Raw genomic sequence first — 25,143 nt, forward strand, 5'->3', positions numbered from 1 at the left:
TTTAGAAAATCCCAAGTATTCCCACAAATAAAGAGGGACATACATGATTGTGTCTCAATGCAATCAAGGTATGAAACAATTGTTATTTTCAAATTCAATCTCTTTTTGTTCTTAGTTGTGGTCATTTGGAGTGTACAAATGATTATAGCTACGTATGTTCCAGCACCCAACCATCCGCACTGACAAAATCCATCTTTCGGCTGAATCTAGTTGCCTACCCCTGATGTAGAGTTACATAAGGGAGTGATGATGACAAATGGAAGTCAGTAGAAGATCCAGAGATGACTGGGCCTTGAAAGTGATGACTAAGCAGGCTTTTAAATATGATGACTAGAATGATGGGGCTTTGAGTATGAATAATAAGCTGATGACTAGGCTTTGGTTAGGCTTTATCATGGGCCCCTTAGGGACACTAGAGTATTAGAAAGTAAGAGAGACAGAGACCAGAGGCCTGGGCAGAGAGACCAGAGGCCTGCGAATAGAGAGCGAGACCAGAGAGACCAGAGGCCGGGGAATAGAGACAGAGACCAGAGGCCTGGGAATAGAGAGCGAGACCAGTGAGACCAGAGGCCTGGGAATAGAGACAGAGACCAGAGAGACCAGAGGCCTGGGAATAGAGAGAGACCAGGGAGACCAGAGGCCTGGGAATAGAGACAGAGAGACCAGAGGCCTGGGAATAGAGACAGAGACCAGAGAGACCAGAGGCCTGGGAATAGAGACAGAGACCAGAGAGACCAGAGGCCTGGGAATAGAGACAGAGACCTGGGAGACCAGAGGTCTGGGAACCGAGAGAGGGCACAATGAGGACACACAGAGCAGCCCTGTCCTGTGGGAATCTCCACTCAGCTGGTGCGCCACGGGTCTGCGATTCTGTGCGCGTGCGTGTGCGCGTGTGTGTGTGTGTGTGTGTGTGCGTGTGCGTGTGTGTGTGTGTGTGTGTGTGTGTGGGCATGCAGGCAGGCAGTAGAGGTTCCCAGTCCAGGACTGAAGGGCTCTATTGAGACGGTCTCTCTCTCTCCTCCTCTTCCTTCATTACCATTCAGACGGGACCAGCTAACCACACTCTGCCATGACGGCTGAAATATTTACCACTTTCTGTTTACCCACGACTACCCTGCCTGACAAGACCACACACCCCCAAGTTCACAGCTTCTCTTCCCCTTTAAACTCCATCCTTCTCTTTTTTATTTTCCTGTCGTTTAACTTGCTGATGGCTCTGTCTGTCTGTCTCCCGGCGACGGCGGTGTCTTCCTGGAGCGCCTCATGCTCATTGTGTCGATAATGGAGTCTTGAGTGACAGATTTTAATCCTGCCCTCCCCTAATGATATTTGCTCTCCCCCCGGTGTGTCGCCCGCTATCAAAATGTCACAGGCAGATTTACAAGTGCTGAGCTTCCAAACAAAGCTTATTTTATCCCAGGGAGGGCCTGATATCCATATACAGTATACTACAAATCAATGGCAGAATATTTACGACTGCCACCTGCAGCCTAACGATTGCAAATGGCTCACATACACACAAACAAATAAATTAGCCCTTAACTAAAATAACTCACTGTGTGTCCACATTTGCATGTGCGTGCATGTGTGCGTGCATGAGTGTGCATGCGTGTGTGTGTGCGAGTGCGTGTGCGTGTGCGTGTGCGTGTGCGTGTGTGTGTGTGTGTGTGTGTGTGTGTGTGTGTGTGTGTGTGTGTGTGTGCATGTGATAGGAGAGTAAATAGAGAGCATAGCCTTCCTCATCTTCTGTCCTCTTCCTCTGTTCTTCTCTTTTAAGGCTTAGAACATGAGCTCTGGACAACCAATTGCCTTGACTCCCTTTCCCTCTCTTTCTCTCTCTCCCTCTCCTACTCTCCCTTTCTTTCTCTCTCTTTCTCCCTCTCGTTCTCGCTCTCCATCTCCTTCACTCCCTCTCTTTCTCCCTCTTCAATTCCCTCTCCCTTTCCTCTCTTTCTCCCTCTCTTTCTCTCTATCCCTTTCCTTCTCTCTCCCTCTCTTTCTCGCTCTCCCATTCCCTCTCCATTTCCCTCTCTCTCTGTCTTTCTCTATCCATCTCACTCCATCCCTCTGTCTCTCTTTTACCATGCCAGAAGGATTTAGTGTGATATTGCTCATCATCATACTCAAAAAAACATGACATGGCTTTGGGGCACAATTACCAAAGTTAACAACTATTACTAAAGCTTCATCACAGTCCTCTCCCCAAGGGTTAGACCATAGAGCCTGTACGGCTATACAGGCCCTTTGTGTAATATGCTTCTGATATCCCTGATTCCATATGTACCCAAAGGCTATGCACATCTACTCATACATACTGAAATGAAATGTGCATCTTCCTGCACTGGGAATGGAATATAAATCTTCCTGGCTTTATCCATATGTACCAAAATAAAATACATCTTCCATTTGTATCCAGCGGCAATGTACTTCTGTATCTTATTCCATACAACCCCAGGGAGCTGGATGGCCATGTGGGAATGATATGGGATGTGCCGCACAGTAGTGGTGTAAGTGTGTGTGGAGGGGGTGGTAGCACAAACACACACACACCGAGCTCTGGTGACATTAGCAGAACAGGGGTGTATATGTGGCCTTGGCAGAGCTCCATGGTGAATGTGGCTGATTACAATGTGTGTGTGTGTGTGTGTGTGTGTGTGTGTGTGTGTGTGTGTGTGTGTGTGTGTGTGTGTGTGTGTGTGTGTGTGTGTGTGTGTGTGTGTGTGTGTGTGTGTGTGTGTGTGTGTGTGTGTGTGTGTGTGTGTGTGTGTGTGTGTGTGTGTGACCCCACTGCCACTAAACAACAACATGTACAGGACTAGCTGTCCTTCCTTCAAACCAAACCTTCCAGTTCTACCCTCTATTACTCCGATCATATAATAGCAAGGTTGTCGTAGCAGCATGGGACGCATTGCCTTTCCCAAAACACAAATACTGAATGCAGTAGATGACAGAAAACTGAAAATATGCATCAGGAGCGTATGCAAATTACCTTCAATTTAGTTTTTGGGCGGATAACAGACCAATTATTGATTCTGTACACCACATGGCTGTGCAGATAACATTGAATGAATGATCCAGTGACACTATCAGTCTGCCCACGTCCCTTTCCCTCTATCCCTCTCACTCACCCATCCCTCTTTCCATCCCTCCACATCTACTTCTTTACTTACACCCTTCTGCAAGCATCACTCCACTACCCCCTATATCCACATGATCCAATCATCCCTCAAAGGAATACTCAGCCTCAGTATCCTCAGACAACTGCCAATAATCCAGAGAGGGTCTGAGGAAAGTTAGGGAGATAGAGAGGGAGGGACAGATAAGAGGGACAAGCACACTGTCTGAGCAGTGACAGAGGCTATCACTGTCAAACACTCCACACTGACCCAGCCCATCCATCAGCACTGTCCTCCACAGAGATACAGAGAGGGACACGGAGGGAAGGGGAGGATAGGAGGGGAGAGGACGAGAGGAGAGGAGGAGAGGAGGAGAGGAGACACTAAATCTCTAATGATTTACCAAACACACAAAGGCAATGTACAATATGCCACACATAGGCATCGGACCCTATTCACTATATAGGGACACTCAAGAGCACCCAAACTACAGAACATGCCCAGTAGCCCTACACCCACAGTGTACAGTCCACACTCTCAGCTGCAGCTAGCGTCGTCTAAAACAAAACAAACATGTTGGACTAAATGGATGGAACGTTTGAGGTCACAGACAAACACATGCTTCACTTCACAAGAACTCTTCTATAGTAGCTGACTATGGCAGACTGGACAGTCAGCACTTCTGAACCAGATGTTGTCACTCTTCTGTTGTAGAGACAAATGCAGTATGTACTAGACAATTTAACTAATGGAAGACAAATGACTAACAGATGTACTCTGGATCCGATACGGCCGTTTGGTTGGGACTGCTTTTTATGCCTTTTTTTATGATAATGACAATCTTTCCGCAGCTGAGCGCTAGCTAACATCTGTTCGGACACTCTAGAATAGGATAGTGGGGATGGGAGATGCATGGGTCTATGATTATAGGAAGATTTCTGCAGGACTTTCAATGTTGCCTGCATAAACTTGAATAAACACATGTAGAGGGAAAAGAAAAACCCGGCTGTGATTATCCAACGGTGCAAACTCCAGATTATACAGACCAGACGCAACAATAGCAGCTAAGCATCTGATTTTTCTAAGCACAGCATATTTACACAGCATGATACCCATCTCGTAGACCAGTCGCCTGTAAAACCATGCAGAGCAGCACCTTACTTATTGACAACATTAAATTAACAAACAGATTCCCACTACGGAGATCAATAAAGTACTGTGTCCATTGAAACTGAAACTGTATATTTTTATCAGGGTAGAATATAGAAGATCTACAGAGAATAAGGTCAAAGACAATACATGTGGCTGTCAGTGCCCCTCACTAATGTAGAATGTATGATGCCCAAATGAACCCAACATACCAAAACAGCACCCAACCTTCAGGACAGCCCTATTATATATATATATATAACATATACAGTGCATTTGGAAAGTATTCAGACGCCTTGATTTTTCCCACATTTTGTTACGTTACAGCCTTATTCTAAAATGGATTAAATAAAGTTTTCCCCTCATTGATCTACATACATTACCCCATAATGACAAAGCGAAAAAGTTTTTTTTTTTTTTTCTTTGCAAATGTATTACAAATTAAAAACAGAAATACCTTATTTACATCAGTATTCAGACATGGAGCATCATAACATACTACGTCACACGATCAGACATTTATGCTAATTCAACTTTATCTATATCAACTCTTCATTTCCCCTAAAATCTTATTTTGTTTCTTTCCTTTAGTCTGTATACTGTAATTCAGCTTTCAGCTGTGAATGTGTACAAGCTCAAATATTCTCTGTAGATCTTCTATATTCTATCCTGATAAAAATATACAGTTTCAGTTTCAATGGACACAGTCCTTTATTGATCTCCGTAGTGGGAATATGTTTGTTAATTTAATGTTGTCAATAAGTAAGGTGCTGCTCTGCATGGTTTTACAGGCGACTGTTCTACGAGATGGGTATCATGCTGTGTAAATATGCTGTTCTTAGAAAACCCAATGATAAAAGACAGGTTATTGGACTTCCAATGATTATCTCCCCACTCTGATACTGTGATACATCCATCTGGGATTTCTGAGAAACAAAGGCATGGTTGTGCTTTGATCTCAAGTCCCATAGATAATTATCTGTATCAGAAACTCACATCTCAAGTCGACGTCTCCATTCAATCACCCTCTGATTCCTCTATGAGCTGAGTTAGCCTACGCGTCAACTACCAGGAAGCTCATCAGAGTTACCTCTGATTCTCCACTCTACATTGGCTTGCCTGAGCAACATGGTATCATTAAAATCATTACTATGCTGAAAGCTGTAGTCATTACAAAAATGTCAAAATGCTCGACAAGCTGTTGTACAGTAGAGAATCAGAGATAACTATGTTTATCTTTTTGGAAGTTGACATGTAGTCTACCTCACTTTAATATAGCGGATGATTCATTTGATCGTGGACTTGAAAGTGAGTAGAGTTGCAAAATTCCTGGAACCGTCATTAAATTCTCTGTTTTTTTTTCTTCAGAAATCCCAGATGGAGGTTTCCCGGTATCAGGAGGGAATAACCAGGAAGTCTGAAATCCTCCAACCAGGATCTTTGGGAAACAGAATTTTTTGAAAGTTCCAGGAATTTTGCAACCCTAAAAGTGAGTGTTATTATAGGCTGCAGGTGTTTTTAGCTTGTCCATTTTGGAATTATAACACTGAGTGGTAGCACTCAGAATCACACTTAATAGCACATGTTGCAACAGAAAAGAGAAGATAAGGATGTAGTAAACAGAGAATAAGGTCAAAGACAATACATGTGGCTGTCAGTGCCCCTCACTAATGTAGAATGTATGATGCCCAAATGAACCCAACATACCAAAACAGCACCCAACCTTCAGGACAGCCCTATCAAGAAATAGCATATTCTGTATATAATATATATCAATAATAAGACATAGAACTTCATAACATACTCTGTCACACAATCAGACATTTATGCTAATTCAACTTTATCTATATCAACTTCATTTCCCCCTAAAATCGTATTTTTCTTTCCTTTTGTCTCTATGCTGTAATTCAGCTTTCAGCTGTGAATGTGTACAAGCTCAAATAAACCATGTGGGGAAAACCAGGGAATTTATTGAAAGTTCCAGGAATTTTGCAACTCTACTCACTTTCAAGTCCACGATCAAATGAATCATCCGCTATATTAAAGTGAGGTAGACTACATGTCAACTTCCAAAAAGATAAACATATTATTTGATCCTATGTACAACAGCTTTCAGCATTTTGACATTTTTGTAATGATACAGCTTTCAGCATAGTAATGATTTTAATGATACCATGTTGCTCAGGCAACCAATTAGAGTGGAGAATAGAGGTAACTCTGATGAGTTCCTGTGTTGACGCTAGGCTAACTAGCTCATAGAGGAATCAGAGGGGATTGAATGGGGACTCACTGAGATGTGGTTTCTGATACAGATGATTATCTATGGGACTTGAGATCAAAGCACAACCATGCCTTGTTCTCATCAGGGTGTATACAGACAGAGTGGGGAGAAATCATTGGATCCAATAACCTGTCTTTTATCATTGGGTTTTTCAAACAAAATGAAAGCTAGTAAGAATAATACATTTTTATTTTTCAGAAAAAAACAACAACCAATATGAACAAACAGAATTGCAATTTGTAAATGGAAATTAAAATTGAAATGTACAGCTAATGTAGACACAGTAGCCACGTATCCTGTATAACCACAATTTGTGAAAAGTTCTATTAAAAAAATGCATTCAAAATGAATCTTAAACAGTCCACATCAACATAAAGCTAAAATACAGAGAGCTGAATGTAAAAAACCCATCCAGTAGAAGCGACATTCTGGGCTGTTCTCTACCCCAACAGAAGGTCACAACCCCTGAAAGAAAACTGTGGAGGAAGCAGAAAGACAGCCATCTGTGAGTTCTATGCCAGAGCATCTGTGTACAGTGTGTGTGTGTGTGTGTGTGTGTGTGTGTGTGTGTGTGTGTGTGTGTGTGTGTGTGTGTGTGTGTGTGTGTGTGTGTGTGTGTGTGTGTGTGTGTGTGTGTGTGTGAGAGAGAGAGAGAGAGAGAGAGAGAGAGAGAGAGAGAGAGAGAGAGAGAGAGAGAGAGAGAGAGAGAGAGAGAGAGAGAGAGAGAGAAGGAGAGAAATAGAGAGCATGCCTGTGTCTGTCTCTGTGTGTCTAATATCTGTGTCATTTCTCTCCTTCAAACCCTATACTCCTGCCTACATGCCTGCTGGCTGTTGCAACAAGACTACAACTTTACCTTGACATTATTTTATATTACAATGACTCACACTCACAGCAACCCCTAAAAGACACACAAACTTGTTGTCAGTAGTCTAAAACTTAGTCTAAAAAAGGTTTTCTAACAAAGCATCACATTGTATTGGAGGGATATAATGATGCATGGCTCAAGTGTACATTCTGTCTTAGGGACTCATTACACATGCACATTCAGCATGGGTACACACACACACACACACACACCAAAACACACACACGCACGCACGCACACACATATATAAGAGGTGTGAGGATGTTTCTCTCTACCCCATTCCCTTCTCACCCCCATTAAACACCAAGTAAAAAACGTAGCAGGCAAAAGAACTCCTACTAATTCAGTACCATGTCTTACTGCAATGCAGTTCAGAGCCTGTTTGATCAGCTGTAGAAGAGCATGAAAGAGAAAGTGAGATCCAATTCATTAAAAAACAAAAACATTCCTGGGCATACAGTTTATAACAACGTTACTTCACTTTTCCTCTGAGCTCATATTGCTTCAATATATATGAATGTTTTGCTCCAAAACACACTACAAGCACAGTGATGTGCCAACTGAAGACTCTATCCTTGCGTAATGGAGAGCTAGCGTCAGAGAAGGGTAAATGTTTAATGAGAAAGCCTTATGACTGCTTCACACAACAGGCCCAAACACGAAAACACAAACAAGCATGTCTGTCTCAAAGGATGGATATCATCACTCTGTGTGATGTTGTGTTGATGGTCAGAGTTAGTGAGCCTCGTTTTTAATTTTTTTATTTCACCTTTATTTAACCAGGTAGGCCAGTTGAGAACAAGTTCTCATTTACAACTGCGACCTGACCAAGATAAAGCAAAGCAGTGTGACAAAAACGACAACACAGAGTTACACATAAACAAACGTACAGTCAATACCACAAAAGAAAAGAAAAATAGAAGGATCTATGTAGAAGCGTGTAGAAGAGTAGGGAGGAAGGCAATAAATAGGCCCTAGAGGCGAAAATAATTACAATTTAGCATTAATACTGGAGTGATACATGTGCAGATGATGATCAGTCTGGTCAGTCGTTGGTCAGTCTCATAGTGTAACGTGTGGACTTTGTAACTGTTGCCTGCCCTCGCCCTGAGTTCCCCTCCCTGGCCCTGCGTCCTCACGATGCATGTTGGCTAGGCCTCATCACCCAGCAACCCTAGCCCCTATTGTAGACACTAATTAGGCGAGCCAATGGACATGCATGATCTGGGCAGTTACCTCCAAGAGTACAACGCTCTTGGCGATGGAACTCTCCACTGTCCTGTCACTCAACCATTACCACCAACATGAAAGAGGAGGGAGATTTGTGTTTCTCTCTAGGGTATCTATCTGTGTGTGTGTGTGTGTGTGTGTGTGTGTGTGTGTGTGTGTGTGTGTGTGTGTGTGTGTGTGTGTGTGTGTGTGTGTGTGTGTGTGTGTGTGTGTGTGTGTGTGTGTGTGTGTGTGTGTGTGCACGGATGTGTGTGTGCGTCTGTGTCTGTGCTTTTAATGATACCATGTTGCTCAGGCAACCAATTAGAGTGGAGAATGTGTGTGCCTGTATTTGTGCCTGTTGTGGATGAGTGTGTTTTTTCTGTGTGTGTGTTCAGTCTGCTCAGTGGTGACTGATAGCTGTGTACTTACTCCAAAGCATGGTGTGTGTGTGTGTGTGTGTGTGTGTGTGTGTGTGTGTGTGTGTGTGTGTGTGTGTGTGTGTGTGTGTGTGTGTGTGTGTGTGTGTGTGTGTGTGTGTGTGTGTGTGTGTGTGTGTGTGTGTGTGTGTGTGTGTGTGTGTGTGTGTGTGTGTGTGTGACAGACAAAGAGAGCAGAATGGGTATGTCTGTCTCCATCATAAACACTCTCTCTATGGTTCCTCGCTCTCTCGCTTGCCTTTAATCCACCTTTTATCTCTCTCCTTCTCTTTCTTTCCCTACCGTCTCTCCTCTATTTCAATCCCTATGTCTCTGTTTCTTCATCCCTCTCTTGTCTCTATCCCAACGTGTGTTTTCCATTTCAGGTTGCGTGTGGTGGCACTGAGGTTTAGACACACCAGGTTTATGTAAGGCTAAGGGATGATGGAGGGAGGAGGAGAGGAAACGAGAGGGAGGAGAAGAGAGTGAAAAGAGGAGAGGAGAGGGGGAGGTTGGGACCGGAGTATTTGCAGATGCGGCTTGGATACGAGATACAAAAACAAAGGAGGACTTCTAGGTTAAAAGACATGCATGGTTGCTTCTCAAAGGGCCTGTGTGCTGTGCTTGCTCAGCCCGGTCTGTCCGTGACTCAAAGATTGCCTGCCTGCCAATCAGGAGGCTCCTGTGGAGGCTAGGCCTATTTATAATCCCTGTGTCTTCTAAAAGACTCATAGTAGACTAATATCAGTGGCTGCAGGGTGTGTGTGGCCAGTCCTACTCGTACAGGCCTTTGACCAGACACTACCTGATATCCCTGAATTCCTTGAAAGTGGTGTGGAGTCCTAAAATAATGTAAAGAAAGCTGAATGGTGAGGCAAGGACATGCATCAAGATATGTCATTACAAGGCTACTAGCCCACAGATTTACTCCATATTGTTACAACTGAAAAATAATAGGAACGTGTATGAAATATTAATGCTTTGTTCAACAGGGCCTTTCATGCATCTTGGATCTTCACCTGTTGAAGTATCTCAGACCTTTACTGCTATTTAAAACACGGGAGGAAGAGGGGTAGGCTACACGCGTCTTTACACCGACACAACTCGCTCCGTTTCACCGAGGAGATCCCGTGAAAACCCCACCCGGTGCTCAGGAATCATTTCTGTCTCTGCAATGCTCCGTTAGTCCCGACTTCCCCGCGGAGTGGATTGAGTGTCTGTAGACTCCCCCCTACGGTAAGAAGACGGAACTTCCTGTTTAACTCTTATCCTTAACCCCCAAAGCCATGCGCAAATATTTTCAGATATCTGTCTCCAAATGTAACGCCAATTCTCAGTCTCAATCACTTTAAACTATGATCATTTTATGTCACACAAACACACACACACACACACACACACACACACACACACACACACACACACACACACACACACACACACACACACACACACACACACACACACACACACACACACACACACACTTCAATTGCCTTTCTCGCTCTGTTCTTAAAGAGACATCCTTTCAGGCTCCTGCAAATAGTCCTCTCCCCGTCTCTGTCTTTTCGATCACTCTGCTGTTGAACGCTTCATTTAGCCCTACACACAGGGAGGGAGACTTGGTCCGGAGACATTTAGCTTTCACTTGAGTCAAGGGGGTGGAAATAGGGGGCAGTTTCACCAGAAGCGGTTAGGTGAAAATATTAAAAACATCGTACGTATTTCCCTATAGGGGAGGATATTGATGTATTATTTATGCCGGCCATAAGTGCTATTTAGGACTAGGGGAAACACTGTATTGATACAGAAGCTTCAGTTGCACATCGCACGCTCGCCCCAAAGTGTTCAGTGACTACTGATCCGCAAAGCAGAGAGAGCATGACTGCGTTACCAACATGTACAATCACAATGTAGCACATTTTCACTGCATGCCATGTCGCTATAAGTTATGGCCACATAAATCAACACAGGCTGAATAACAATAACTTAAAACATCAGCAAGTTATTGTATTCTGCATATAGGGATATGATAGCCTACATTGTTATAATAAATCACGTGCTACTAAGTAAGGACTATTGAACATGTGAGTAAATAAAGAAAATGTAGAGTTTAAAAGTGGAGTAGAGTTCTCAAATAATGCATTTTTCACGACATGGAGAGCTACATGTCTATCGATGTGCAGCTACTTCCAAACGCAGAGACAAGAGAACGCGGGTAGAAGGGAAAAAGAGCCACCGAGGTATTCCTTCCCTGGACAAACAAGGCAGATAATAACAGAAATCTAGAGAAACAATCAATATGCACAACAAACGCATCTCAAAAATCATAGAAAACATTTGCCATATTTGTATCCCGGACAGATCCCTTTGATTTCATCAAAAACAAATACCAGGGTTTAGTAAAACTCATGAAATCACAGTAGATGTTCGTTGTGGTGACTTTGCTATCCAGTCTGTCGGAGATAGTGGATAGGTACCTTGGACAGCGACTAGCCTACTAGAGACCGCCGCCGCCGCGAGGGCGCTAGGAGTTGGGCGCGCTGTGATTCCCTGAGCGCGTCTGTTTGACATGTTGATACTGCCTAAATCCACAACGGGATCACTAAAAGCTACTCGGAGCAAAGTCATCTGGCCCTATTCTCAATTTCCAAAGCTGTACAGCTTATAGTAATCGAATTGAGAGGGACCAGAACGGAAGGAAGAGCAATTCCCAGTGGGTTTAGAAGAAGTTGATGTGATGAGTAACGGATATTTTCTCTCCCTTGCCTGCCTGAAACTGCCGACCAGCGCCTCGGCTTTGCTGCGAGTCTGTCATCAACGAGAATTATCTTAAAACCATGGTGTTGCAAAAATAAATTCACTAAATATGTTATCAAACACAAATGTTTCATTCTTAAAAACACATTGCCTCAAGGGAAGATGCGAGAAGCATAGATCCCATGTCAGATTAATATAACACTATGTTATTGACATAGCACATTCAGTTGCAAGTAACAATAACTCGTTACTTTGAGGTGTCTATATATTAAATGAAACTAATATTTACCTTGTTAACAGTTCCATTGAAGCATATCGTCCTTGTTCCAAGCTCCAATGCTTTCGAGAGACAATCAACAATTCCACAAGCTTGATTCAAATAAGTTCGTTGTACTTATTATTTCAAGAGCGCGTAGCCGATGTTTAGCCTAATGTAGATATTTTGATGAAATGAACAAGTCTGAGAAGACCTGCAATTCAAACTGCGTTATTCCAAAGTTCCTATGAGTAAAATGAATACAAATCCAGTCCACGTAGCTTTTAACAGTATGTCGATCCAAATTCAAAGGTCCCCCTGTTTCTGAAGAGATGCTCTCAAAATCTATATTTTTAAATCCCAATTTATTGTAGAAGCCTTGTAATCAAGTTATTCTCCAATTTCGCTGGCTTCGATCGACACAGGCGCCAGGTGAAGTGAAGGTCTAACAAAGCGTAAGATCAGGATCAGGATAGCTCCTGGTGTGCTGTCTTGATTCCAGTGTGCGCGTTTAGGCAGCACCCATCGTTCATCCCAGTTTGGAGTGTCCTTGCCGGTGAGTCTGCGGTCCGGGTGCTGGACCTGGTTTCAGTCTTTGAAGCCCTGGGATTCGTCACAAACGCATATACCCAGCAGCCCCCACCCCTTCCCCCTTCTGGAGATGGAGTCGGAGCAATGCGTGGGTGACACACCGAAGTGAATAAGCCACAGCAACGAGGGCTGGGGGTGAGAAATATGCAAGAGAACGCAAGAGAGAGAAGAGAGAGGTGAGTGACGGGTTTTTTTTTTGTCGAAAGAGTGTGCCTTTCTTGATCAACTGTGTTTTGTAGATTTATCGAAATCTTCTTTACAAAGCAAAATCTATTCTATACATGATTAAGTTCTTGCTGCGTTTTAATATATTGGATTTCGCCAATATATTTTGTAAAATCCTGTTATGTAGCGTAAATAACAACTGTTTAGATGCTTGGATGCAATTACGCATGATATTTCAATAATTATTATTTCCTTACGAAGCTATTGGTGTCTTGTCTAAAGTAGCCAATGTGATGCAACTATAGTTGAATCTGAATTGAAGATAAATTGAGTGTCTACACAACAACATCAAGTGCGCACATCCGTAATAAAAAACACACACACCCTAACTGAGTTCCAAATGCACTAGTCAAGCTGCACGTGCTATAGCCTACACTTGCCAAATGGCACATGTAGTCGCTCCGTCATGGAGCTGTTAGGAGTAGCATTTACGCCTGCTACGTTAGGTAAGGAGTAGCCTAGCGACGGAAAGTGGCTCAGGGGTAGGCTATATGTATCCAACCAGATTTTGCGCAGACTATTGTCTAATATCCCGATCAGTGGTTGCAAAATAGACCAGCCAATACTTGTAGCTCAAATGGGAGATTCCATTTCTCGAGGCATCCCATGGCTCTCCGCGCGCGCCTCCAAGTGGGCGGACTTTTTAAAATTATGCATAGGAGTTTTAAGTGGGCGGGAATTGGAAGCTTTGAATAGATTCGTTCTGGTCCAATAACACACATCTGCCATTTGAGTAGCTCACATCCATCCAGTAAATTACAGGTAGGTTAGGCTATTTATCTAATTGACAATATTTCTAGAGTGCTCTGTTGACACCAGGATGCTTATTATATTCATATTAAACATATGTACCCCCTGTCCCTATACGAATGCACAATTACCACTGGTTTATTATGTATTATAGCTATTGACAAGAGGTTCTGTCATCATTTACATTGTTTATTTTTGTAATTTAGCCAATGCTCATATCCAGAGTGACTTACAGTTAGTTCATTCATCTTAAGATAGCAAGGTGGGACAACTACATATCACAGTCATAGTAAGTACGCTTTTATTCAATAAAGTAGCAAAGTCAGAGCTAGTAAGAGGGCAAAGAGTCAAGTTCCAGTGTTAGTTCACAAAATGCTTTTTTTTGGGGGGGGGGGGGGGGGGGGTGCTTTGGGATAATTTAAGATACTCTTTGAAGAGGTAGGGTTTCATATGTTTTTGAAAATGTGCAGGGAATCAGCTGTCCTAGCTTCAGGGGGAAGCTGGTTCCACCATTGGGGTGCCAGGACAGAGAAGAGCTTGGACTGGGCTAAGTGGGAGCTGCCCTCCTGTAGGGGTGGAAGGGCTAAGAAATGAGAGGTGGCAGAATGGAGTACTCAGGTTGGGTTGTAGGGTTTGAGCATAGCCTGAAGCATAGCCTGAAGGTAGGGAGGGGCAAGTCCTCTTGCTGCTCCGTAGGCAAGTACCATGGTCTTGTAATGGATGCGAGCTTCAACTGGAAGCCAGTGGAGTGTGCTGAGGAGCAGGGTGACATAGGAGAACTTGGGAAAGTTTAACACCAGGCGGGCTGCAGCGTTCTGGATAAATGGCAGGGATTTGATGGCACAAGCGAGGAGCCTAGCCAACAGCGAGTTCCAGTAGTCCAGATGGGAGATCACAAATGCCTGGATCAGGAGCTGCGGCACTTCCTGTGTGAGGTTGGGTCATACTCTACGGAAGTTGTAGAGCATGAACCTGCAGGAATAACTGCTTTGATGTTTGTAGAGAATGACAGGGTGTAGTCCAGGGTCACGCCAAGGTTATTTGTACTCTGGGACACTGTGGAGTGGAGAGGTGGTGGAGAGGTCTTTGAGCGGCAGGCCTTCCCCATAAGGAAAAGCAGCTCCGTCTTGTTGAGGTTGAGCCGTAGGTGGTGGCCCGACATCCAAGCTGAGATATCTTCCAGGCATACAGAGATGTCGAAGGCTGTCATGTACCTGTCAAACTGTACCTTTGTGTCTCACGGTGAAGGGAGGTGAAGGTAGGCACAAGGGCAAGATAATGTCCAATAGGTGCAGGGTCGTAGGCTATGGCTGAGACATTTTTTTACCTTTATTTAACTAGGCAAGTCAGTTAAGAACAAATTCTTATTTACAATGACGGCCTACACTGGCCAAACCCAGACGACGCTGGGCTAATTGTGCGCCGCCCTATGGGACTCCCAATCACGGCCGGTTGTGATACAGCCTGGATTCGAACCTCAAGCACTGAGATGCAGTGCCTTAGACCGCTGCGCCACTCGGGAGTCCCAGACATGAATTAACCTATGTTGCCAAATCATGTTTTCAGGGACAAGAGTCCCTGTCCTAGCATTCTCAAACGGCTTTGACAAATCAATGCAACATGTAAACAACCATATAAAAAACGCTGCAAACCACTCAACAGCCTGTGATAGTGTAAGGTGTAAAGTACACGTTTTAAGTTTGCCGCTTTAGTAACACAAATATGTTAGCCAAAATTATCAGCAAGCTAACGTGCATTGCCTTTTACAGTAACTTAGAGTTACAGAAGCATGAATAGGTTTCAGCAGTGAGGAAGTGGTCAATATTCAGCTCCTGTTCTGTCCCTGCTTTTTATGTCTGCTATGAGAGACAACACTCACCTTGGCACTGTAGCTGCAGTACTGCATGTGACCCCCCCCCCCCCCCCCCCCCCACTCTCCTGTGCCATTCCAGGCTTGGCTTCCATATACACTGACCATGTTCAAATGGTTCAACCCCCTTCCCACTTGGCTCGACCACACATCTGGGAAACACTTCTGATGTGAAACCCAGGGAGATCTGAAAAACTTCCAGAGGAAAAGGCACAAATAAATACCTCCCCCTCTTTCTTTGTCTCTCTCTCTCACCCCCCCCCCCCCCTCCTCCCCCACCCCTCTCTCTCTCTCTCTGATTCAGAGGGGTTGGTTAAATGCAGAAGACACATTTCAGTTCAATTGATTCAGTTGTACAACTGACTAGGTAGTGTCCCCTTTCCTCTCTCTCTCTCTCTCTCTCTCTCTCTCTCTCTCTCTCTCTCTCTCTCTCTCTCTCTCTCTCTCTCTCTCTCTCTCTCTCTCTCTCTCTCTCTCTCTCTCTCTCTCTACCCTCTCTCACTCTACTCTTTCTACTGTCTCTCCTTCTACAGAAGGGATATGTGCCCACAGTAGGGGGCAAATGGGGAATATCAACACTTCACCTCCAACATCTACCACTAGGCCCAGAGTCTACTCTACTCCAGCTATACAACAGCAGACTGAGAATTTATTCCAAATAACCAAGCCATTCAGAACATGGGCCTACACACAGATTAAAGATAGGTATTCTTCAGTCACCTCATGTTGACAATGTACCAAAATACATTCCCAAAAGGCTTGCCAACCACAGTCTGGCCAAACGAGACTCTTTTAGCTGGGCCTTTCAGAGCAGTCACATTTCAGGGAAAATCAAAGCTTTTCTGCAGCCCCATCGTGAATGACATTTACGACTGGCTGAGAGAGCGTTTTCAGGGGCTCTTTGTGCTTGAATTACCTACAGTTAGAGGCAAAGTCGACAGATAGGACCAGGATACGTGAAGAGAGCAGCTGCGGTGGCAGCTGAACTAATACAAATGACATAAAAACACACATCTCATAATGGCTTGGTTTGACTGCAGGGAGTAACAGATTGTCGTGTTCTGGAAACCTATACAACACAGATTCTGAATAATGGGTGAATCATAACGTAATGACATGAAAATTGACATCAGGCTATTTCAAATGCAAATCTATTTAAGACAGACATAAGAATTGCATGGACAGACATCACTCTCTGCCTTTCTCTTCATCCAACCCCCCCTCTCTCTGTCTCGCTCCCTACCTTTCACTCTCCCTCCCTCCCTCCCTCCCTCCCTCTCCCTACCTTTCTCTCTCTCTCTCTCTCTCTCTCTCTCTCTCTCTCTCTCTCTCTCTCTCTCTCTCTCTCTCTCTCTCTCTCTCTCTCTCTCTCTCTCTCTCTCTCTCTCTCTCTCTCTCTCTCTCTCCCTACCTTTCACTCTCTCTCTCTCCCTACCTTTCACTCTCTCTCTCTCTCTCTCAAACAAAAATGAGAATCAAAATTGTCAACGGGACAACAGTAACAACAATAACCAAGGGTCAAAATAACCATACATTCAACAATAACAATAAGCATGCAGTAGAGTACATGTGCAGGTTGATTGGTCTGTCAGACACTGTCCTTCAACTTATGGCAGGCAGCAATGTAGTGGGCTGCCAACCCACCGCTCTCTGCGTCCTCCCCCAACAGGACGGGTAGCCTATCCTCATCAGAGAGGTCTTTGAAACCTTGAATAAGGGTTTCAAATTTGGGAAAATGACAATCTCTTATTGTTTTATATTTTTAACATTTTGTCAGGAAATGCAGCTCTGTCTCAGGTTCTGCTGTTGTGCAGTGGTTGCACAGCCTTTCCTCTACAGGAAGCCAGGTTTTCCTGTGTCTACCCTACTCAATGGGTAGACACATTGAGACACATCTCTATCTCTCTCTAGTGATGGGGAATTTCTGCTCATGTTTGGAGCCACACTTCACCTCCAACATCTACCACTAGGCTCAGAGTCTACTCTACTCCAGCTATACAACAGCAGACTGAGAATGGCTTAAAATAACCAAGCCATTCAGAACATGGGCCTACACACAGATTAAAGATAGGTATTCTTCAGTCACCTCATGTTGACAATGTACCAAAATACATTCCCAAAAGGCTTGCCAACCACAGTCTGGCCAAACGAGACTCTTTTAGCGGTGCCTCTCAGAGCAATCACAAATCAAAGCCTTTCTGCAGCTCGATGGTGAATGACATTTACGATTGGCTGAGAGAGCGTTTTCCTGGGCTCTTTGTGCTTGAATTACCTACAGTTAGAGGCAAAGTCGACAGATAGGACCAGGATACGTGAAGAGAGCAGCTGCGGTGGCAGCTGAACTAATACAAATGACATAAAAACACACATCTCATAATGGCTTGGTTTGACTGCAGGGAGTAACGGACTGTCGTGTTATGGAAGTCTATACAACACAGATTCTGAATAATGAGGGAATCATAACGTAATGACATGCAAATTAACATAAGGCTATTTCAAATGCAAATCTATGCAAATCCCAGTAAGGTTTTCTTCCCATACTATGATTCTTAATTTTGTATAGTAAATGGAGGTTATGCCTATTTAATCATGCAGATACTGTAAGTGAAAGGATCGACGCAGGAGATGAGAAGCAGGTACAGGGAGTGAAGGTTTAATAACTGACGGACATAAAACAGAACAGGAACAGTGTCTGGACGGGAACACATAACAATTAATGCGGACACAGGGAACACCACCGAGGAACCGACAGGTATACAGGGGCAATCAACCACGTGAAGGAGTCCAAGTGAGTCCAATGAGCGCTGCTGCGCGTAATGATGGTGACAGGTGCGTGTAAAGGTGGGTAGCCTGGCGCTCTCAAGCGCCAGGGAGGGGGAGCGGGAGCAAGCGTCACAGTAAGCCTATTTTGAGGAAAAACGGTGACTGCAATCATGTGTCACGGCCGTTGTAAGGAGGAGCCCAAGGCGCAGCGTGGTAAGCGTACATTCTTCTTTATTATAAGAACGAACACTGAACAAAAATAACAAAATAACATAACGAACCGTGAAGCTAATATGAGTAGTGCAGACAGGCAACTAAACATAGAACAAGAACCCACAAACACCAAAGGGAAATGGCTACCTAAATATGATCCCCAATCAGAGACGACGATAAACAGCTGCCTCTGATTGGGAACCATATCAGGCCACCATAGACATACAAATCACCTAGACCTACAAAAACCCTAGACATACAAAAAAAACTAGACAATACCAAAACTAACGTACCCACCCTAGTCACACCCTGACCTAACCAAAATATAAAGAAAACAGAGATATCTCAGGTCAGGGCGTGACATCATGACCTCTTAAAATAACTTATTCTAGCTGACCAAATAGCCCTGTGGTGTGCCCAATGCTAATTGTCAGTTGGATGTCATAGTAAATATACAGTCTGTAGGAGAACTTTACACACAGAATCCCCACTTAACCAATCCTTTTGGGGACCCAGCAACATTTGTCCATCTATCAATCTAGTTTCTATAGATGTTTTGTAGTGTTCTATAGTGGCCTCATCTGTTATTGGCCTCATCTGTTCTTGGGTATTAAATCCACATTGGCATTATCTCTGATCTCTAACAGCAACATATCATTTGAGCAGCTCAGGGGGATAATGCTATTATAATACCATTACAGAACATTAAAGCCTGGTTTTGAGCTGACCTTTTTAGTTCCAGTTATCTGAAGAACTCTGGGGAGCCTGTTTGACTGTGGTGATTCTGCAAGAATGAATGACTGTCTGAATGAATGACTGAATGACTGAACGCATTAATGAATGAATGATCCTATTTTAATAAAACGATGTACTTTATATACCAGTTTGGACATGTCATTATGGTCATTGCACAGTGCATTTGATTTATATGTTCTAAACTGTGATTATGAAGGGCAAAAAAAAAAACGCTAGTCATTTGTTGCTAATCACACATTAGACTGTAATCTCCCATATTAAAACGGATTTACTGTATAGCATCTTTATCTGGCTTCATGTTTACTCTGTCCTGATTCAGATCAACCCATGGTGTTCTGAGCAGAACTGGGCTGGTGCTGTAGGCTAGTCTGGAGGAGTCTGGCCCAGGTCCAGAGTGTGGTGGTTCTGAGCCCTGGTTTTGTTGGGATGTGGTGGAGGCTGGCCCATGTCCAGACAACAACTTTTGGTGTTGTTGGGGGATGTTTGTGTAGGTTTGTCCAGCTCTAGATTGGTAGTACTGGTGTTGTTGGGGTGTGTGGGGAAGGTTGGATGAGATCAGCTGTGGTGGTTCTGGGTACTGGTTTTGTTGGGGGTTATGGGAACTATTGGACCAGGTCCGGTGTGGGGGTTCTGGGTCCTGGTTTTGTTGGGGGTTATGGGGACTGTTGGATCAGGTCTGGTGTGGTGGTTCTGGGTCCTGGTTTTGTTTGGATGTTGGGCAGGTTAGGGCAGGTTGGACCAGGTCCAGAGTGGTAGTTGTGGTGTTGAAAGATGTGGGAGCACATAGTGAACATGTCATCCCCTGGCCTGGTTTCTGCAGAGAGAGGGAGAAAGGGGAGGAGGAGATGTGAGTATGTGTCAGCTTATGGAGCCCTGAGTGAATAATGGAATTGTCCCACTCTGCTCTTCACAAAATGTGTGTGTGTGTGTGTGTGTGCTTGAGTTTGCGTGTGTGTGTGTGTGTGTGTGTGTGTGTGTGTGTGTGTGTGTGTGTGTGTGTGTGTGTGTGTGTGTGTGTGTGTGTGTGTGTGTGTGTGTGTGTGTGTGTGTGTGTGTGTGTGTGTGTGCAGTAGACTGTACTGTGCATACACACCCATGCACTCCCACCAACAGATCAGATACTGGACCTTTGACTCTCTCACAAACAAGTGATCTTCAATTTCAGTCAGAGCCAGTGACTTTGCACATAAAAAGGCGTGAGCAGTGATGTGTAAAACCCAAATCTTCCTCTGTGTAAACAGTGAGGACAGTGCAGACTCGGAGGGGGTCCAAATCATCTGTCCGAATGTTGACTTCCTCCCTCTCTCCCTCTTTCCCCACTCTCTCTCTCCCTCTTTCCCTCTCTCTCTCCCACTTTCCCCCCCTCTCTCCCTCTTTCCCTGACTCTCTCCCTCTTTCCCTCCCTCTCTCCCTCTTTCCCTGACACTCTCCCTCTTTCCCTGACACTCTCCCTCTTTCCCTGACTCTTTCCCTCTGTCCCTGACTCTCTCCAATGTGCTGAGCTTGTCAGTCAGCTGAATGCTTGCTTTGCTCTATTTTGTATTTTTCCTTCCTGACAGAGAGAAATAGAGAGAAATAGAGAGGGAGAAATAGAGAGAAAGAGAGAGGCAGATAGAGAAGGAAAGAGATAGACAGATAGAGACAGATAAAGAGACAGACAGATAGAGAGTCAATCAGTTATAGAACCAATTGCTCTATATGGCAGTGAGGTATGGGGTCCACTCTCTAATAATGAATTTACTAAATGGGACAAACATCCAATTGAAGTATTGCATGCAGAGTTTTGCAAGACTGTATTGCAAGTACAAAGAAAAACTCCAAATAACGCATGTAGGGCAGAATTGGGCCAATATCCCCTCCTCATTCGAATAGAAAAAAGAGCCATCAAATTTTACAACCATCTAAAAACAAGTGACCCAAAAACATTCCATCACACAGCTCTACAATGTCAAGAGATGAAACCAGAGAAGAGTCCCCTCAGCCAGCTGGTTCTGAGGCTCAGTTCACCAACCCAAACCAACCCCACAGAGCCTCAGGACAGCCCTCAGAAAATCTGGCCCAACCAAATCATCACAAAACAAAAAGAAAAATATATAACCTATTGGAAAGACACCACAAAAAATCAAAGTAAACTTCAATGCTATTTGGCTCTAAACAGACAGTACATGGTGGCAGACTATCTGACCACTGTGACTGATAGAAAACTGAGGAAAACATTGACTAGGTACAGACTCAGTGAGCACAGTCTGGCTATAGAGACCGGTCGTCACAGACAAACCTGGCTGCCCAGAGAGGACAGGCTGTGCTCACTCTGCTCCAGGGGAGAGGTAGAGACAGAAGTGCATTTCCTACTACACTGTGACAAATACTCAGACCTAAGAGCATATTTCTTTCCCAAAATTATAATTCAATACAAAGAATTTGAAACTATAAAAGATGAAGAAAAATTCAAATATTTATTGGGTGAAAAGCCAAAATGTGCAGTTTTGGCAGCCAAATATGTGTCCTCCTGCCACAGCCTAAGGGACAGCCAGTGAAAAATGCAAAGTAATGTTGATAATATTTCCCATTTAGCTTAGTTTTGTTTTGTCTTTCGTACCAGGTCATGTGTCTTCTCAGTCATGTTGACACTGGTCTACTACTGTTGCTTTAATGTATTGTTGTTCTGATTAATATTGTTGTTGTAGCTGTTATTAATGGTAATCCCATGTCCACTACTACTATTATTATTACTGTTAGTCCCACCATTTATTTATATATAAATATATATATATATTTTGTGTATATATATACACATATATATTTTATTTAAATTTTTCGATATGTATACTTTGACAATGTAAGTAATAATAACTTGCCATGTCAATAAAGTCAATTGAATTGAATTGAATTGAATTAGAGAGAGACAGATAGAGAGAGACAGATAGAGAAGAGAGAGAAAGGTAGATAGAGACAGATAGACAAAGAGAGAGACAGACAGAGACAGTATGAGAAGTAGAGAGACAGATAGACAAAGAGAGAGACAGACAGAGACAGTATGAGAAGTAGAGAGACAGATGGAGAGAGGACATGGGAGAGAGAGAAAGAGAGAGGCAGATAGAGAAGGAAAGAGACAGAGATAGAGACAGATAAAGAGACAGACAGATAGAGAGAGACAGATAGAGACAGATATAGAAGAGAGAGAAAGGTAGATAGAGACAGATAGAGAAAGAGAGAGACAGACAGAGACAGTATGAGAAGTAGAGAGACAGATGGAGAGAGGAAAAGGGAGAGAGAGAGAGAAAGAGAGAGACAGACAGAGACAGTATGAGAAGTAGAGAGACAGATGGAGAGAGGAAATGGGAGAGAGAGAAAGGCAGGTGCGAGCAGCAGACTGAGGGACTCACAACACCCTAAACGAGTGTCAGACAGTGTGACCCCAGCTCAAGAGGTCAGGGCTATGGAAACAAGATCTGGAGCAAACGCTCCACGTGTAGAGAAGCTAATGGAATTCCTCTAGGTCATATTACGTAAAGCTCTCTCCCTCAGAGATAACACACTAGGCAGAAACACCAACTCACACACATGTACACGGTGCACACACAGACAGTGTGTGTGTGTGTGTGTGTGTGTGTGTGTGTGTGTGTGTGTGTGTGTGTGTGTGTGTGTGTGTGTGTGTGTGTGTGTGTGTGTGTGTGTGTGTGTGTGTGTGTGTGTGTGTGTGTGTGTGTGTGTGTGTGTGTGTGTGTGTGTGTGTGTGTGTGTGTGTGTGCGTGCGTGCGGACATGAGCTTCAGCTCGACAAGCTTCCTGGGCCTTCCCAGCTGAGAGCATGTTTGATCCCCTGTGTTAATAAGTGTGTTTCCCCTTCTATACTCCGATCTACTTCCTTTCATTTCACAGCTCTTCTACTAATCTCAGTGCTAGATTTGTTCTTCTCCTACCTGTGGTCTTTGATTATTGCTGAAGGCCTAAGACGCCATAGACTGGGAGGATTAGCTTCCCTGAGTGTTTATCCACAACGCCTCAGCGTTTGATCTCGTCTTCCTAATGAGGCTACCAGAAAAAGGCAGAGCACTCAAATGTTACTTTGCTTTAATGTATAATGGACATCTTAGAAGTTGTTATAATGGGTATTAGATTCGTTCAGGGCAGGCACGTCCAGTTCTGAATTCATTCATAGGGTCAGAAGAGGGTCAAATGGTGAGGATGCTGGGTGGCCTTTAACTTTCTTACAGGCATTTAAGAGCTATTGGATATTGAATAGATGCCTTGAATTTAAAATAAGGCAACCCCCCCAGCACAAACAAAAACACACACACACACACATAAATATGCTTAAGGAGATGACACACATCCTATGTTGCCTCCTGTATGTGAGTTGTTACTCCCCCGCTCCCTGTGGAGAAGGTGTGTAGAAGGTGAATGTGTGTGTGTGTGTTCAGCTTGAGCACTCATCCATTCAGGCAAGGTGAAGTCGCCTGGGGAGCATCGGACTGTGCCCTGCATTATTCACTATACAGCGGTCTAAACTGCTCAAAGATTCATGCTCAGAGATCCTTTGTGAGACCCAAACAAAAAATAAGTTAGAAGAGAAAACAAATAGTAGTTGGAAAATTGGAATGAGTCTAAACTGAGCACAGAACAGGAGGGGTGAGAGGGAGAGAGAGAAAGAACGAGAGAGAACAAGTTAAACTGAGCACAGAACAGGAGGGGTGAGAGGGAGAGAGAGAAAGAACGAGAGAGAACAAGTTAAACTGAGCACAGAACAGGAGGGGTGAGAGGGAGAGAAAGAAAGAACGAGAGAGAACAAGTTAAACTGAGCACAGAACAGGAGGGGTGAGAGGGAGAGAGAGAAAGAACGAGAGAGAACAAGTTAAACTGAGCACAGAACAGGAGGGGTGAGAGGGAGAGAGAGAAAGAATGAGAGAGAACAAGTTAAACTGAGCACAGAATGGGAGGGGTGAGAGGGAGAGAGAGAAAGAACGAGAGAGAACAAGAGAGAAAGAGTGTTGCCACTTTATGTTGATCAGCTCCCCGGTATCGATGGCATATATAGCCTAGTCCTTATCTGTCATACCAGGGCCTTTACAGCAACAATAATGGGTTTAAGTGAGCAGCAGTATGTGGGAATGTGAGTGAATGCCTTGTTACATGTACAGAAGGGAGAAAGGTCAAGTCCGCCACTGAAGTCACCCTTGCTGATAATCTACATCTTACTCAGTGATACATGGTTCAGTCTGTGTCCAGGGATTCATAGAGAAACACAAACAAATACAGATATCTCTGGAACAGCAACACAAACAAAACACCTCAGAGATGTGGTACAGGTGACGGGGTAACCACATTACACAGAGGCCCTGGGGAGCAGCACCAAAATAAACTAGAGAGAGGGGAAGAGGGTGAGGAGAGAGGGTGGGGCAGGAGAAAGGGGAGGAAATGTGATTGAGGAAATCAAGGCAGGAACCAGAAAGAAAGACTGGATAGATAACTGGAGACAGCCAGAGAAAGAGAGAATAATCCCAAACACTTTATATAGCTTGTAGAAAGAGGAGGAAGGGAAGCGCTACTAAGGTACACAATAGTACATTTGGTAGACAGAAGGTGCTCTTCGGTGAAAAGGGTAAATTGGTCATCAAAAAGAAAGGAGGACCAAGGCACTCTTCATATAATTAATTGAAATGCCTTTATTTGTATGGCATGATCAATAGAAACAAAGTTTAAAAAATCTGACGTGTTTCGGCTTCAGCCTTTCTTTTTGATTTTATATAGCTTGTCAGCTCCGTCCGAGATGTGTCTTGCATCCCATATGATGCCTCGACTCACACTGATCCCAGAAAGCACTCTAATAGTCACCAGGTACCAGATGGTTTCCCTCCCTGACCAACTAGACACGGATCAACAGAGGGCCACACACAGGCAGGTTAGAGAGGGCACGA

General features: G+C 44.0%; 2 protein-coding genes across 14 annotated transcripts in view; one reads left to right on the forward strand and one right to left on the reverse strand.

Annotated features, from left to right (window-relative positions):
- LOC139573491 (adhesion G protein-coupled receptor B1-like) overlaps nt 1-12,636 on the reverse strand; it is a 98,546-nt gene extending 85,910 nt beyond the window's left edge. For 5 of the 9 annotated variants that reach the window (XM_071396993.1, XM_071396992.1, XM_071396984.1 and 2 more), the window contains exon 1: nt 12,092-12,634. The gene's annotated coding sequence lies outside the window, so the exon portion shown is untranslated. Of the gene's footprint in view, nt 1-12,091 lie in introns of all 9 variants that reach the window. The other 4 variants (XM_071396988.1, XM_071396986.1, XM_071396987.1 and 1 more) reach the window with 2 other exon arrangements.
- Nucleotides 12,637-12,684: 48 nt separating this feature from the next.
- Nucleotides 12,685-25,143, forward strand: part of LOC139573493 (t-SNARE domain-containing protein 1-like) — a 171,572-nt gene continuing 159,113 nt past the window's right edge. For 3 of the 5 annotated variants that reach the window (XM_071396994.1, XM_071396995.1, XM_071396996.1), the window contains exon 1: nt 12,685-12,825. In XM_071396994.1, the coding sequence (XP_071253095.1) occupies nt 12,794-12,825 (32 nt within the window). In that variant the 5' untranslated portion in view covers nt 12,685-12,793. The remainder of the gene's footprint in view (nt 12,826-25,143) is intronic. The other 2 variants (XM_071397000.1, XM_071396997.1) reach the window with 1 other exon arrangement.

Source organism: Salvelinus alpinus, chromosome 4 (genome assembly GCF_045679555.1).
Source record: "Salvelinus alpinus chromosome 4, SLU_Salpinus.1, whole genome shotgun sequence".
Taxonomy (NCBI): Eukaryota; Metazoa; Chordata; class Actinopteri; order Salmoniformes; family Salmonidae; genus Salvelinus; species Salvelinus alpinus.